The sequence below is a fragment of the Rhinolophus sinicus genome, chromosome 7 (genome assembly GCF_057876585.1).
Source record: "Rhinolophus sinicus isolate RSI-liver-muscle chromosome 7, RSI-T2T, whole genome shotgun sequence".
In the NCBI taxonomy this organism is placed as follows: Eukaryota; Metazoa; Chordata; class Mammalia; order Chiroptera; family Rhinolophidae; genus Rhinolophus; species Rhinolophus sinicus.
Genome location: NC_142507.1, coordinates 37,107,126 through 37,123,392, shown reverse-complemented (window position 1 = coordinate 37,123,392; position 16,267 = coordinate 37,107,126). Strand labels below are relative to the sequence as shown.

The window sequence follows — 16,267 nt, the reverse complement described above, 5'->3', positions numbered from 1 at the left end:
GAGTATGTCCACTTTTTGAACACTTACTGAGCGTACCTCTCAAATCACCCAGCTGATTATACGAGGTCTGACAATTAAGTTCGCCAACTTGCTGCAACAATGTTACTAACGTTTTTTTGCTATCAGAGGGATTATTCGTTATGAATTTGTACCAATTGGACAAACAGCTAACCAAATTTACTATTGAAAAGTGCTGAAAAGGCTGCATGAAAAAGTTAGATGACCTGAACTTTTCACCAACAATTTATGGCTCTTGCATCGTTACAATGCACCAGCTCACACAGCACTGTCTGTGAGGGAGTTTTTAGCCAGTAAACAAATAACTGTATTGGAACACCCTCCCTACTCACCTGATCTGGCCCCCAATGACTTCTTTCTTTACCCGAAGATAAAGGAAGTATTGAAAGGAAGACATTTTGATGACATTCAGGACATCAAGGGTAATACGATGACAGCTCTCTGATGGCCATTCCAGACAGAGTTCCAAAATTGCTTTGAAGGATGGACTAGGCGCTGGCATCAGTGCATAGCTTCCCAAGGGGAGGTACTTCAAAAGTGACTCTAGTGATATTCAGCAATGAAGTACCGTGTTTCCCTGAAAATAAGATCTAACTAGAAAATAAGCCCTAGCATGATTTTTCAGGAAGACATCCCCTGAATATAAGCCCTAATGCATCTTTTGGAGCAAAACTTTATATAAGACCCAGTCTTATTTTGGGGGAAACACAGTATGTAGCACTTTTTCTAGGATGAGTTCGTGAACTTAATTGTCAGACCTCGTATTTCACCTACATGAGCCTACTGCCTGGGCTTTAAAAATGGTATGCTTTCCCCCATCTCAGGACCTTTGTGTGCCCCTCTAGCTGGGACACAACTCACACTAACAGCACTGGCTCCTTTTCACCTGCAAGGTCCTGGCGGCTTAAAGAAGCCTTCCTTGACTACTCAATGTAAAGGGCTCTCCCCACCCCCAGGAGTCACCTCTCTCCCCTGCTGCTAGTCTCTATGGTCGTATCACCCTCAAAATCATTGCATATGCAAGCTTACACACTTGTTTATGGTGTGCTCCTTCCATAAACACCCTGGGAGTAAAGGGCTTTGACCGTCATGCTCACTGCTGCAAGCCCAGGACCAAAAGCATTGCCTGACAGTGCACACCTAATAGATAGTTACTGGATGAAGGAACAGCACCAATGTCTTCTGCCACGCCGTATGTCAAGACGCAGGCTTGGAAAGGAAAAATAATAGGAGTTGGAGAGAACAAAAGAAACGTACAGTCAAGTAAAATGATACTCTGGTGTCACTCAGAGGCACAAAGCAGATTGGGCCACAGAACGCCACCTGGAAGGAGGCAATCAAAAAATCTGGGAGAGCCCGTGAGTAATGCAGACATTTTCCATGCTAGCTCTATGAGAAATATTGCAAAATATAGAAGGTACAGTGCCTTCAGGAAGGATCTGACCAAGGAAATAGCAATGACTAATTTTAATACTTATACTTAATACATTACCTTCCTCAGTTATACAAGGAAGTCTTTCCAGCACCTCAGTGCTCACACACATACTTGGAACTATAGTATTGATTCACACCTAAGGAAAGCTTCTAAATGTTATAGCTTAAATGTCTATAAATGAAAAACACCTTTCTTTATAACTAGAGAGCCTCTGCCTCATCACCCTAACTTCTTTTGCTATTATTTTGAGGTGTGGTTGAGAGAGGAAGCCTTTCAGGGAGGCAGGAAGGAGTGTGCAGGCACGAAGTGGGAGAGCTGTGGTATCTGAGGCCCTAAGGAAAATCAGGTGAACTCGCCCAGTGGTGGTCTCAGCTCCGTCTCCTTCCCTGTGAGCCGTGCACCTAGCAGGTGCCAGGTGCCAGGTGAGCGTTCAGTAGGTAGCCAATTTATGAACATTCTCCAAACAATGATTTTAAGAGATCACCTAAAGAATCAGTCTTTGGAATAATTTTTGTTTTCTAACCCTAAGGCCATTTATTTAACGTTAGTAGGTAATTTGTACAAGCACAAGGCAGACACGTAGCACAGAGCTCCATGCTATAGGCACACATCATGCAAAATAGTGGAAACCACTGGCAGAGAATCTGATAAAGAATAAAGCTTTAAAATAATGCAGTTATTTAATTTATATCTCATAGGCCAAAAACCTAGGAACTTCTGTCTTTTTAATGATTCTTGGGTATTTTTTCGTTGTGTATTTATTATACTTCTCCCTCATTCTTTTAAGCTAAGGAATAACTGCACATTTTTCAGCACTTGTGTTCTTATTAGCTATTCCCTCCGGGACTGGCCACTAGAGTAACTCCTCAGCAGGCTCAGCTCCTTAGCATCCTTTCAGATGCTGATCGCTTACTTATACCATCTTCCTGTAAAATTCATGATCATTTGTTTCTCACCAATATTAAAATGATTTAAATGGGAAAGGAATTAATTATATGGAAAAGAATGCTATTCAGAATAGAGCCATCCCAGTATAAAAAGAAAAAAGGGAAACTTCAGTATAAGGTGTCACTAATCGATACCACTTTGGAGCTGGACCTAAATCTGTTAGGGCTAATTTCATCTCGTTTTATTAACAGGTAAACAAACTGATGGTAATTTCTACAATTTTAAAGGGAAGCCAGAAAGGGCTGTGCCTTACGGGTTAAATCTCTCTCCCCCTTGAGGTCTGGGGTTTGACAAATAGTTAATGAATGAGTGCGTGAAGGAATGAAGGAATGAATTTATAAGTATTCTTTTAAATGATGGTCATAAAGCTAATTAGTGGCAGGGCCAGAACTAACACCCAGTTTTCGCTTTTCTTCCTCGGTAACTCCTAAGTTGCAGCTACACTAGCAGGGGAATTAGTTGTCAGAGAGCAGCAACCTCACCGAAGTTAGTGACGGACCTGAGTTGTGTGGTATGTTTTTTTTTCCATTCTGCTTTTAGACATGCAAACAAAAGAAAAGAATGAAAAGTGCCAAGTGGGATGACATAAGAAAATTGCACTGTAGCCAGATCACACATAGAAAATGACAGAAAAAAGGTAGGCAGAGATCGCTGTATGATTTTCTTCTCACTCTCCCCTGATCTAAGAGATATAAAAGGCATGAAGTTAGAATGCATGAGCTGTCAAATCGACAATATTCCATCAGAAGCATTGACTTCCCTAACAATGCAGCCATTTTATAACCACAGGTCTGACACACTCCACAACCAGGGGAACAAGAGGCAGAAAAGACCAGGATGTAACTCGATCATAATGAAGACAAGAGACTTACTCTTCCAGGAAGTGCTGCTGGGGTCCTATAATGGAGCCCGGCCGACATATTCTGATCCAAGCAATTATTTCAGCGTGTGTAAACCTGTAGTGTTTCATGACATAACAGGCTATCAACGTCCCTGTTCTTCCAAGACCAGCTGTAAGAGAGGGAAACAGAACAAGAAAAACAAAATATAGCAAATGCACCTACAACTGAAATCCCACCCTGCCCAGAAATTACAATCGTGTGAAGTATAATGCAAGATTTTTAAACCCAGACAATAATGTGATGCTTTTTACATGATGTGGCGTTAAAAAATAATTCTAAATCCAGAAATCTTTTAAAATAGACCATATGGTTAAAATAAACATGTATTAAAGTATAAAAATCAGCCCAAAGGTCTTGAAAAACTACCAAGTTCAACCCGAGGGCCTTTGAGAATGACTGTCATTGTGGATATTAAGGCAATGCTGGACCCATGACAGGTACCTGCAAAGTAGCACCTGTCAGTTATCTCCTGCTCCCTGACCTTGGTTCCAGCCCAGGCTGAGATGAATCTGCAGTTACCTGTTTCTGTGTGTGACTCCTGAGTCAGTAGATAACTGATTATATTATTACAGTCATTTTTTAATCTGTTTAATTGTCTTTTAACTTTTCTTAGAATAAGGAGTCATAGAATCCAAGTTAGAAGACACCAAGACGTCATCAAGCCTCATCAACAGGTATTGATGGAACTCCTACTGCCTGCCAGGTACTATGCTGGGAGCTGGGGACACAGTGACAAATAAAACAGACATGGAGCCTGCCCTTGTGAGAGCACACAGCCCACTGAAAGAGAACCGAGCACACAGAAGTACTCAAGTTCCCTTTCCTGAGGCTCTTCCTCTTTAACAACTTCTGTGTCAGTATATTTTCCTTATGTTGAACCCAATCTCTGTTATGTAAGATAAATTAAAACAATTAGAAATGATTTTCAAAGAAGTATTGGCTACTGTCATGAACTCTGACTTCTTCAAAGTGTTTTTACAAATTGTTATATTTTTTTTCTCTCTCCAGAGAAATAAAAGTGATAGGGCTTTAAATGTTAGCCAATTTTTTAAAAAGATGTACACTGGCTTCCTCCTTTTCCAAAGATATTCAAAAACTTGATCAAGCTATAGGTTCTCAAATATAGTGGTTGTTGTCCACATCCCAAAACAACTGAGACCCAAAGATACCAACCAATTGGCCCACATTCGTGTAACACATGAATATGGAATTCAGGACTAAAATCCCCCAGGTGTCCGGACTCTCACCCCAGAATTCTTTCCACTCGTGGCTCATCCATTCTGTCACTCACTTCTATGAGTGTTGACTGAGACCAGCTGTGTATGAGGCACTGTGATAAACGTGGGGGATGAAAATATGAAGACAAGCAGGATGCCTGCCCTCAAGGTTTACAGCGCTGAGCGAATAATGCTTATTTATAAGCATTTTCTAAATCTTTCCATATCTGGCTTCTTGAAACTAAACTCAGTACTATCAAGTTTTATTGGTTAAGTACCACCATAAGCAAGGCACTACGCTGAGTTATATTTCCACTACTTAAAATCTGTTTCTATCTCATATACACTTTTTTTAACAGAAAGATAAAGTGGCTCCGTCTTTGTTTTTAAACATTAGAGTCGGTAGTCAAATGTTTATTCATTGCCTACTACATACCCAGGACAGGCCTCTGCTCCTAGAATAAGGACATATAAGCAAGCACAGCATATAATCCTTGACCATGATGAGCTATCGAAGTAGTGCAGACATAAGAACATTAGCCAAGAATAAGAAATGCGGTTTACAATGAAACTGGGCTCTCAGAGAAAGAAGGGGCATGTGAGCTGCTGGTGTCTTCAAAGAATGTGTCATTGACGACACGGACTTTAGCAAAGCCAAGAAAAGGAAGGTCACCGAACAGTTTCAGCCAAGTGTCCGATGCGTGCAAGTCTGGGAGGACTGGAGAACGTGTTGTTGTGGGTTGAGTGGGAAATAAGGTTGGACGGGCGTGGAGGAGCCTGTACACAGGGGAAGGGGTTACCAGCCTGTGGGCCGAAGACACCCAGGACGGCTGAGGTATTGTCAGGAGTGCTCACACCCAGATGCACAGTGCTCTGGGCACTGATCAAGTCACATCTCCTCCTGTGTGTGTCATTACTCCTCAAATGTATGGAGATGGTGCTTGGAGGAACAAAGTTCAACTCATTGGAAAAGTATTACAGAATTCATATCATCAATAGCTAAATAAACATACAACTGCGATCACGTAAACATCTCTATTTTTCTTTAACCAATGGGAAGGGCAGAATGAAGCTGCCACATATTTGGGGGGCAAGAAAGTGACATGAGGAAAGCAGATGGATCTGGCAGCAGCATGCCAGCTAGACTGCCAAGGACAGAGAGGAAAGCCTGAGGTAAGCTGGCTGGCTGGGGCAGGAGAGCAAGAGTGCCTGAAAGGGGCAGGGGGTGGGCGTGACAGCAGTAATAAAAAAGAAGAGCTGAATTAGAAAGACATTTTGATTGGGTCTCAGGGAAAGTTGAAGATGATTGATATCTCTGGTCTGGAAAACTGTTATAATGTCAAGTTCATGCATGGAAATATTTAGCTAGAAAAGGAAATAGGGGAAAGTTGATGACTTCATTTTTGATACGTTTAAGCATCTTGCCCCCAAAAGGAGGGGTCCTTTGGTCAGCTTTCCCTAGTCAAATAACAAAGAGAATCTTCTCTATCTCCCTAGTACTTGGAAATACACAATATTTCAGCAAATCTAACATACCATCATGTCATCTAATGGTGTAATTACACCATTAAGTTCCACTAAGTAAGAAAAAATTACACTATGATATGCTATCAATTTAAACATCTATGCTAGTTTTATAAATGTGAAAATATAAAAAAGCTATGGCTCTACATCAGTGTCTTTCGATCTTTTCTTCATTATTGTTCCCCCTCCTGAGAGCCTCTTTCGATGTTTTTAAATTGTCCCCCACAAAATTTTACTTCCACAGATATGCTGCATATCTCTTTATGTGCTGTAGGTAATCTTGCTTTATACAAAAAATGGGGGTTTTTGCCCCCATTTTTGCATCCTTGGAAGCAGTATCACCCGAGATTGAGAACACACATGGAAAATACAAATGAAATCACAATCAAGCCCAAGTTTATAGATGCCTGGCATTCCCTTCCCATTAACCTTTCCTTTTTAAAAATTATATTTACACTGTTTTATTAGATGAGAAGGGTGTGTTTGGTGGGGCGGGGGGTGGTGGTGGTGGTGTGGGAATTACCTGGCTTTCATCTGAAGTACCTTTTGCCCCAGCTCAAACACCAACATTAATTAGAAAAGAGTAAAGTTTAATTTATGGGCTCAGTGGGACTCTTCTTTTAGTATTTATAAGAATTAAGAGTAACTTGTCTTTCTGTTTCTGCCCAGAGCAGATACTTTGTTTCTGCACAGTTGTTCACTCCCCAGACATCCTACAAAACTACAGGTAATCATGTTGCTAAAACACTGCTGGGTGGCCTGTAGCAGGACCCAGGGCTCAGCTGTTATCCAAAGTCCCTCCTTCATGTCACCAATGAGGGTCTCTGTCTGGAGAGAAGATGGTCTTTATGGAGATAACACTACCTCTCACTGCTCCCCTCCCTGTGTGAGGGGCTGTCGGGCTCCTAGTCACACACACTCACAACCACTCCCCCCCAATAAAAAGGTGGTGCACAAAGTTTTCACATTTCTCTGAAACTAAAGTTGCTTCCCCCTTTAAAAAAGAGTCTATAATTTTGATCTATAAAAAGAACCTACTTCGCACTCAATAGTTAGGAGCTCTTATCACAATTGAACAGAATAGGAACGTTTCGCTAAGTTTCTATAAAAACTTTAACAAATCTGTTAAAGCATTCATAATTAAAGGGCTCCCTGGCACAGCAAGACAAGAAGTTGAAAAGTACTCTATTTATACCAAGTTAAATGCCAATCATGTTACAATTCCAGGTGGTTCCTAAAATCCCTATAGAACATCAACAATCACACACCAGAACAGCATAATGGTCCCACTTTTTACATTATTATTTATGCTAGAAAATTTCTAGAATTCATAGCCATCTCTTTTATCAACCAGAAGGTGAACTGCAGATACCAAATCATCACAAGATTTCATATCCCCAGTAAGTTAGTTTCTCATTTGTCTCTCCATTAGTACCTTATGCTGAGGCATGTTCGTTCTCTTTCCAGCAGCCATCAAAATAGAATAAGATTCTCTCTCCCCCCTCCCTGTAGTTCAATTAAAATCCTCAGTGCTGCTTGGAGTCCCATAAAATTAAGCTGAATTAATTAGGGCAGATGTCAAAATAATTAACAAGCCTATAGCAGATAAGTATGCTATTAAAAGCAATACATCTGTAATTAAACTGAAGGTATAAAATAATCCTTGTAAAAGAATCCTACGTGTGTGTACAAGTGGAAGCAAATGAAATGACACTCTGAAAAAGATGTCACCACATGTAAATGTGACCTTCCTATGCAAGAACAGATTTCAATGCTAAGGGTTCTGATTTTAGGACTTCCAGTAAGATGGAGGAGTAGATAAACGCTGTGCTCACCTCCTCCCATGACCACATCAAAATTACAACCAAATTATAGAACAATCACCGTTGAGAACCACCTGAAGACTAGCTGAACAGACGTCCTATAACTACGGATATAAAGAAGAAGCCAAGCTCGGAATGTACTAACTATACCAAAACTACAATAAATTACTTTTAATGCTAAAATAAAAAATGCTCTGATTTTAAATAAAGATATAAAAACCTGTGCAGTATAAATAAATATATTTCTTAAAATGTCAACATTCACGGGTCAAGGATATAATACACAGAATATCTGTAATGAAAATATTTAACACCAGAATGTCATATTTTCACGATGTTTGTTATGTGAGGAATGCTATCAAGAGAGATGCTAACTTTTAATGAAAGCTTTGCATGTCTTCTCCCTTGAATTTGTCAATCTAGGATATGACACACAGATAAACTATAGGACTTGGAAATCATAAAACTGACTGACTCAGAAATATCATCAAATTAATCCCAGGAAAAATACTGATTTTCATGACACAAAAATAAACTCTGAAAGAGAGCATATGACTATCTCCTACTAAACACGGGAACTGCCACATTCCCATTAGCTCTCAAATTCCACTCATACTTGAAATATGTGAAATGCAGGCTCTTTCCTGAGCCTGGGCCATCTTTAATAAACTGAGACAGAAAGGCAAAGTTTGGGTGCAAATGACCACACCTGGGGCAAGTCACCCCACTGTGACGACCAGAACTGAAAATAGTTGTCTGCAATGAATGAAGAAAGGGAGACCTTCCTAATAGATCCACCACCCCCTCCCAGAGACAGGGCCCTATCCTGCCACGAAACGGGGAAGAGGAGAGTAGGGGCTTTGTCGCTGTGGCTGACCTGACAGAAAGAACCCTCGTCTAAACCGGGGCCACGTGCAGCTCATTTCTATCTCTCTGCATCTCTGGCAAAATGTAGCTTCCAGCTCCTCTCACATGTTGAGCAAAGTACCTCCACCTACTCAAATCTTAAACATAGAAACAAGGGCCTACAAAATGGTATTTTAATTACTGTCAGAACCAAAGCTGTGCTTGTCTGAATAAGTCAGTTACAGCAGCACTAGGCACCTGAAAAGAACAGTACAATCCCCAACACCTACTAGACAATTAGCATAAAACTCAGCAGACAGGGTTTCTGACTCAAAACCGTGAGAACAGCACCACCCAGTGGCATTACAGAAAACTGCATGTGAGGAACTAGAGGCTGCATCCCAGAGCGCTCAAAGTGATTCAGAAATCAAAGACCCCAGTAAAATACCTTCCACCATGCTGGAAAATCTGCAGTGGAATTTGAGCCTCCTCAGAGTTTAACCACTAGGCTTAAAGTAAATGTTCTTTCCTATTTTCTGAGCAGCCGACACCAGATTGCCAGATAAAATACAGAATGTAAGTCCCACGCCACATTTGGGACATATTTATACTAAAAAAAGTATTCATTGTTTATCTAAAATTCAAATTTAATGGGTTTCTTGTATTTTTATTTGCTAAATCTGGTAGCCTTATGCCATTTATAATCTGAAACACCCCCTGTCCCAAAGTACCCACCACTAGGGACCAGAGATTCATTTACATAACCAAGTCTTTCAGTTTATTCCAAGAGGCCAGCAAGCTAGCCAGAGCCAGGATGCTGCCATCCCCTCGCAATGGGCAGGAAAGACTCTGTTCCACGATGCAAAAGACTAGCAGGGAGAGTGAGGGCAGAGGGTGTAATGGGGGTACAGATAGCTGGGTCATAAAATGAGACCATTACATAGCACATGGATGGAGGAGGGTGGAACGGAGATGGGCAATCTGGAAGAAAAAAGAGTAAGGGGCGCTAATAACCCTTGCCGCTTGACAAGCGTTATTTATTTAAAAATGTTCCTGAAAGCATTTTTCTCAGTCTGTTTAGATATTGCTTCCAGGCATACCCTCTGTTTGGCTCAAATAAATTGTTATAAAAATTCTCTACAGGTTTGCACGTTCTGACAACACGTTGCAACATGTGCCTGACAGACCCCTTTAGTGGAAAGAGGTGATCTTGCCTGAAACAACCCACTCTTTTCCCCTTCTTCCTGTGAAAGCCTTCCATTTTGTGCGCCTCAGAGCTCCTTTCTAATTGCTAGCTGGGACGCTGCTGCCCAATTTGTGAATCATTGAGTAAAGCCATAAAATAGTAAACAAACAAACAAAGGTGCCCTCAGGCACTGCTGCTATCACTTTCCCTCATGGAGGTACCTGGTGTCAGTGAGCATGACACTTGGTAAGTCCAGAAAAACTGCCTTGTCTGGAAGGTCACACCACCACCGATTACTCACATCCAAACTCCTTTCTTTACAAAGGGTTATTTAAGTAAGTTTGTGTTCTACTTTTTTGAAACATAAGAATCTCATTTTTTTTCCTAAGACACTAACTGGTTTTGTCTGATGTGATTTGCTGGCTTAGGGCTCATCCCACTTCAGAAACACGATGCCCAGGGAGGCCTCCTACGCACCTTTGCAGTGAACTGCGATTGCCCCTTCCGTGTTCTCACAGATATTCAGGAACCTTCGCACGATGTTGTCACTGGGCGTGCTGCCGTCTATGAAGAAGAGGTCATAGTGCTCGAAGCCAGCATCTGTGAAGCGCTTCGCCTCATAAATCTTTTTGTTCAGCCTCACGATGGCTGTCACGTTATGCTTTTTGAAATAAGGGAAGTAGGCTTCAGGGGCGTGAAGAGGATAACCTAAAGGGAAGAAGGAGCTGTAAGCGAAAGGCCGGCGTTTCATCTTACGGAACCCAGGAACATGAAAACCCTTCACAATAACGTTCATAAATCTCAGCAGTGTTTTGGAGGAAAGAGCATTTCACGAGAGTGGAAGAGGTCATGGCACATTCCTAGAAGCAGCAATCTGAATTAATAAAAACCATCATAGGAAGGGAAAACCTTCTCCAGGGATTGGAAATAGCTCATGAAAGTTCAAAACCTCAACCAGTATGATTCAAATCCTGGGAGCACCCTCCTCCCAAAGGCATTCCTGAAGCAGTCAAATGTGTAGTCGGCCTGGAAGTATTCTTGGTACTTTTTGTTCCACTTGACAAATACTTTCAACTACAGTTAAAGCCTTTTTGCCAGATGTATAGCTTTAATCTATAGTGCAGTCCCTCACCAGTGAGATTTGATTAGTAAGCATTTACCAAGCCACAATTGCATACAATTTCTATTTTAATTCTCGAAACAAACTATTAAGAATAGTTAACCCCATTTAACAGAGTAAGAGACTAGAAGAGGTTGAGTAAGTCTTTTGCAGACATTTTTTTTTTTTTTAGAACATGTGGTCAGCCTCTAAACCCCCTTCTATTTTGGGTGGTTCCAGCATCATGTGAGTATTCCTGGGAGCTACAGTCAGCTGGGTGACAGACACATGACCTAGACTTGGCCAATCAACCAAGGTGACCACTGGGGGCTTTGGCCACTGCAGGCCCAGAGTAGGGTTTCCAGGCAGTAATTCCCACCCATTCTCAGGAATTTTTTTTTGCTTTCCCGTTCCCAAATCCTGAGATATAAACTGTTTTCTGTTCTCCACGATGAATTGTTTCCACAAAGTGACAGCCAATACTACCAACCAACTGGGTTCAAGGAGCCGATTTTCCCGATTTCCTGACCAAATTTTCTCAGGATTCGGGAACGGGAAAGCAAAAAAAATTCCTGAGAACGGGCGGGAATTCCCACCTGACTAACGGGTCAGCACCCTGACTACCACATCTGTAACCCATTCAGGTTCACTGACTCATGGCCCACCAGGTGAGATGCTCTCATGTAGAACTCATTTAGGTCGGCTCCAAGCATGGTGGGCAGAGTGAACTGAACCAGCAGTTTCTGCATGTTGTGCTGGGCTATGTTTCTTGCTGCCTCCCACCCTGCATATGCTATTTACTTCTTATTTTCTCTCAGCAGCAAGCCAACCCTCTTATATTCTAGTCTGTAATGCTGGGCTGGGGTCTGCATATTATATTTCCCAAACTACCTTTCTGGCTGGCTTCCTATCAGTTCTAAAAATGGGAGGCACTCAAGGGTGACTGGAGGCCAGAGGTGGGGGAAGGGACCACTTGCTTTCCTGCCAGTATGGATGGCTTCAGCAGCTGATGACGGAAGTGGCCAGAGCTCCCAGCCCACTTGGAAACTCCCAGCCTGCAGCCCAGCTGGTCTCCACTCCCCAGCCCCAAATGCAAACTCCAGCCCTATGGCATGCCCTTCAGAGCTCCCAGCACCAGCCTGGCTCCTCCTCCCAGCTCCCAAGTTTCAGTAACCCTACTTTTTCGCTTCTGTCCCCGCAGCCTTAAAGGCAGTAGCTGTTTCCTCTACAATGCTCTGGTTTCTTCAGTATTGCCCTTTTTTATTTTTTAACTTTCTCTGCAACAAAACCCTCATATTAAATTCCCTGTTTGTAGTAGTGTAGTTTCCACTCCTGCCTGGACCCAGCTGATAAATTATCTCCCTTGGATCCTGTTCATTTTCTAAGCCTCGTTCTCCTCCCTCTGGAGGCTGTGAGCTCTGCAACATAATCCTAATAAATGGCTTTTGGTCTTCATTTACCATAGTTGGTTCTGCTGCCTGCAACCAAGAGCCCGAGCTGGTACACCTGGCCAAGGTTGCACAATGGATGGAGGCAGAACTGGGAGGCACGCCTGACTAATCCACAGTCCAGTTACATGATTTTCAGTTTCGAGCAGACAGGTAATACAGAGCATATTTACAGTCTTCTGTGTAGAAACAGTGACTTATATACGCACATTTAGAGAAAACAGTTTTTAACTTGGAAAAATCAACTCTGTGTTCCTAGATGGCTTATTTGCCCAAATTATTTCCCAGATTAAAAGGAGCTGTGGTTGACATAAGGAAACGAGAGCTTTTGTAGTGTGTAAGGAATGGGACAGAGAGGGCTCATGAACACCTGGGAAGTCTCCCCCTCAGTGTGGTAGGCTGACAAGCGCTGCCTGGATTCCTAGCATACCTGGTACCTCCATGATGGCACCTGTCACCCAGTGTGCTAATAGTTGATTTGATGTCTGTCCCTTCCCCTCTTCCACCCAAGCTGTAAGAACTTCTCTTTTCATATATGAATTTCCATCAGGAGCAAATGGCATTACAGATGCTATACTTAAACCAACTATTAAGAGAAACTACATAGATCTTTTGAGAAAAGAACACTGGACAGTTATCCAAATATGGTAATAGGACATTGAAATAATAACACTAATGATAATAATTGCACCTAACAGTTATTGAACGTTTACTACGTACCAGCCCCTAAACTAAATGTTTCATGTGGATTCTCTCATTAAACCTTGCAATTACCCAATTACTGATGATTGGAAAAGAGAACTGGCACATGCACACACAGCTGATGAGACAGAGGCAGCATCTGAAACCTGGCAGGCAGATTCCAGGGCCTGTACTGGGGCTGATTTCAGGTAAGATCCAACTTGATTCTAATTGTTAGGTCTCCAAAAAAGGGACATTCTATGAACATTAGGAACTGTACTTCCTAGAGTTGGGTAGCAGGTTTCTTAAAAATCCCCAAGAGTGTTTCAAATGAGTTATAACCAACAAACAATGACAATATCCTGTGACCTCTGGAAAACTGCTTGCGGGTGTTTATCAATGTATTTGGATGCTTTAGATGAGGAACTGGTTTTAGCAATGTATGCACAGCTGACGGAGCACTCACCCGACCCTTACTCCATCTGACCACTAGATGGTGACCTGGCATCAGTAAAGCACAGGCAGAGCCCTGGAACTGACCAATCCAGAAACAAAATTTCAGAGCTAAGAGATTTAGAAATTCATCTCTTCCCAGCCCCTCATTTAAAGTCAGCAAACTGAAGGACAGCAGAGTCTCAAGCTACACAATTATTATTAAAAGTAAAAACTGCAAAATGGGCAAGCAAATGTAGGCAGCAATAAAATATGAGGCTCATTCATGATAAAAATGTAATCAAAATATCTGCTATCTAATAAGCACCTATTATGTACCCGAACTGTTGGGCACTTCATACAGTATCTCTAATCCTCACCAGATGCCTGAAATGTGCCCCTTGTTTCGCCTGTTTGATATATGAGGAAAATGATGCTGAGAGAAGTTGAATGAACTCACACAGTTCACGAGTCCAGTAAGGGGTGGAGCCAGGCTTCAACCTGCCAAGTTCTCCATACCTGGCTTCTCTCTTTAAAAAAGAAGGCTGGTTACCAGAGGGTAAGGGGGTGGGGGTGGGAGATGAGGGTAAGGGGGATCAAATATATGGTGATGGAAGGAGAACTGACTCTGGGTGGTGAACACACAATGGGATTTATAGATGATGTGATACAGAATTGTACACCTGAAATCTATGTAATTTTACTAACACTTGTCACCCCAATAAATTAAAAAACAAAACAACAAAAAAAACAAAAAAAAAGAAGGCTGACACTTCAAATTGTTGGGATTTCCTATCTTGAAGCTACCTTTGTGCTTTTTTCTTCCTCCCTCCCTCCCTGCTTCGCTGCCTCCCTCCCTCCCTTTCTTCCTTTCTAAAATAGAGATGAGAAGGACATTGCCACCTGAGAGTTTTGAGGGGCTTTGGAAAATTTGAAATCCAAAATATATTTCATTCTACCACTATATTAGTCATTTATCAATTCAAACTTGTTTAACCAAAAAAGAGATAGGGCTCTTCTCTTCTCCACTGTCAAAACAATGGGAACCAAGATGGCTGACAGAAACTCCTAGTGGTTCTCTGTTGAATTCTGCCCAGATCCCAAGATTTTAGGACTTCCTTGATACATCCTAACAACAGCTATTTGAGTATTAATTCCTTAAAAATCTACCTTTTCTATAATACTAACAGACCCTTAAAATGATTTTCAGCCTCCTCAGGAAACACAGGGTTTCTCAATTAAAAAAAAAAGTGTACCAATATTTCACTGTAATTGGATCAATTTCATTAATTCCATCACAAAATTACTTTTTAAGTTCAAAAAGGGCTTACAAAGGTATATGCCTTAAAAAAAAACATGATGAAGTTTCTAGTGAATATCAGATCTTAAAATGAGGACTCCTGTAAAATATCAATATTTTACCAATGACAGCTTTAAATGAAATTGTTCTGGATATCATAAAAACCAACAAATACTAGATAAGCAGCACTTTCAGACCTTCTTTCTTCAATGTGAGAGGGCACAATATATGCATAGAAAAAAAAAGATTTGTATAGAGCAATATCTTAATAGTGGTTATATAATTATTATATGGATTATATAATTGGATTATATAATTACAGGCGAATTTTTATCTATAGTGCTTAAATTGTCTATAGTGAACAGGTACTTCCTCTGTAATAAAATTTAAAAGAACACAGAATTTAGATTCAAAGAGACCTGTGTTTGAATCCACACACTGCACTTTCAGGTAACGCCTCTAAGCTTCCATCCTCTCTTCCATGAAAGAACTACCACCTATTCCAGAGGGTGGTTCTGATTATCAGATGATGTGTGCACAAAAGGCTTAGCATCATTTCTAGCACATAAGCAAATGGTGGCTATAATTATTTCCCTATATTGCAATAAGGGACTAAAAAGAATTTTTAAGATTTTTGACAGTTAAGAATTCTCACATAAAAGTATTCATGTCTTTTTATCTAGTGAATCTACTTCTAAGATTTTAGAGAAGAAACTAGAGCTGCAAAAAAGATGAACACATATGCCAACCACAACAGTTTTAAAAGGTAGGTCTCACCCAAAATGATTAATTAATTGATTGATTGATTAAATAATTAATGTGATTATGGCACAGTCATTGAATAATATACAACGCAGTCATGGAAAATAATAAGGAAGATCTACAGTTACTGCTATGGAAAGAAGTCTGTGATATGTTAACTGAAAAAGCTGCTATAAGACAATAATTATGTTATGATTCCATGCTTGTAAAAAAAATGGAATATTTTTATAAGTGTGTGTGAGTGTGTGGGTGTGTGTGTGTGTTCATTGAGAGAGAAAAAAATGTGTGCAAGTGAAAAATAAAGAGAAGCAGATGGGAAAAAAATTAAAATCCCCAAATAATCCCATTAACTAGCAAAACTAGAAAACTTGGGTAGAATTATAAGTTATTCTTATGCTCTTTTTGTTAGTTCACCTGCATTTTCTTTTCTTTTTTTAAATAATCATGTATTACCTCTATAAAAATATTTAAAATGACTTTTTAAATTGCACCTCATCTTTTTTTTAAGAAAATTTCATAAAACACATGAATCCTAAATGGCAAAATTCTTCCAACTTTGCCAAATGAACACCCAACAACAAAGCCACTACAGAAATCACATACCTACAAAGATTTTCTGGGTTTGCGGCAGATCATTTTACACAGA

The 16,267-nt window shown here is 40.7% G+C and overlaps 1 protein-coding gene across 3 annotated transcripts in view; it reads right to left on the bottom strand.

Moving 5' to 3' along the window:
• Nucleotides 1-16,267, bottom strand: part of CDC14A (cell division cycle 14A) — a 134,983-nt gene that overhangs the window by 32,636 nt on the left and 86,080 nt on the right. For all 3 annotated transcript variants that reach the window (XM_019747037.3, XM_074318476.2, XM_088799461.1), the window contains exons 9-10: nt 10,377-10,607; nt 3,274-3,412 (exon numbers count right to left, since the gene is read on the bottom strand). In XM_019747037.3, the coding sequence (XP_019602596.3) occupies nt 3,274-3,412; nt 10,377-10,607 (370 nt within the window). The remainder of the gene's footprint in view (nt 1-3,273; nt 3,413-10,376; nt 10,608-16,267) is intronic.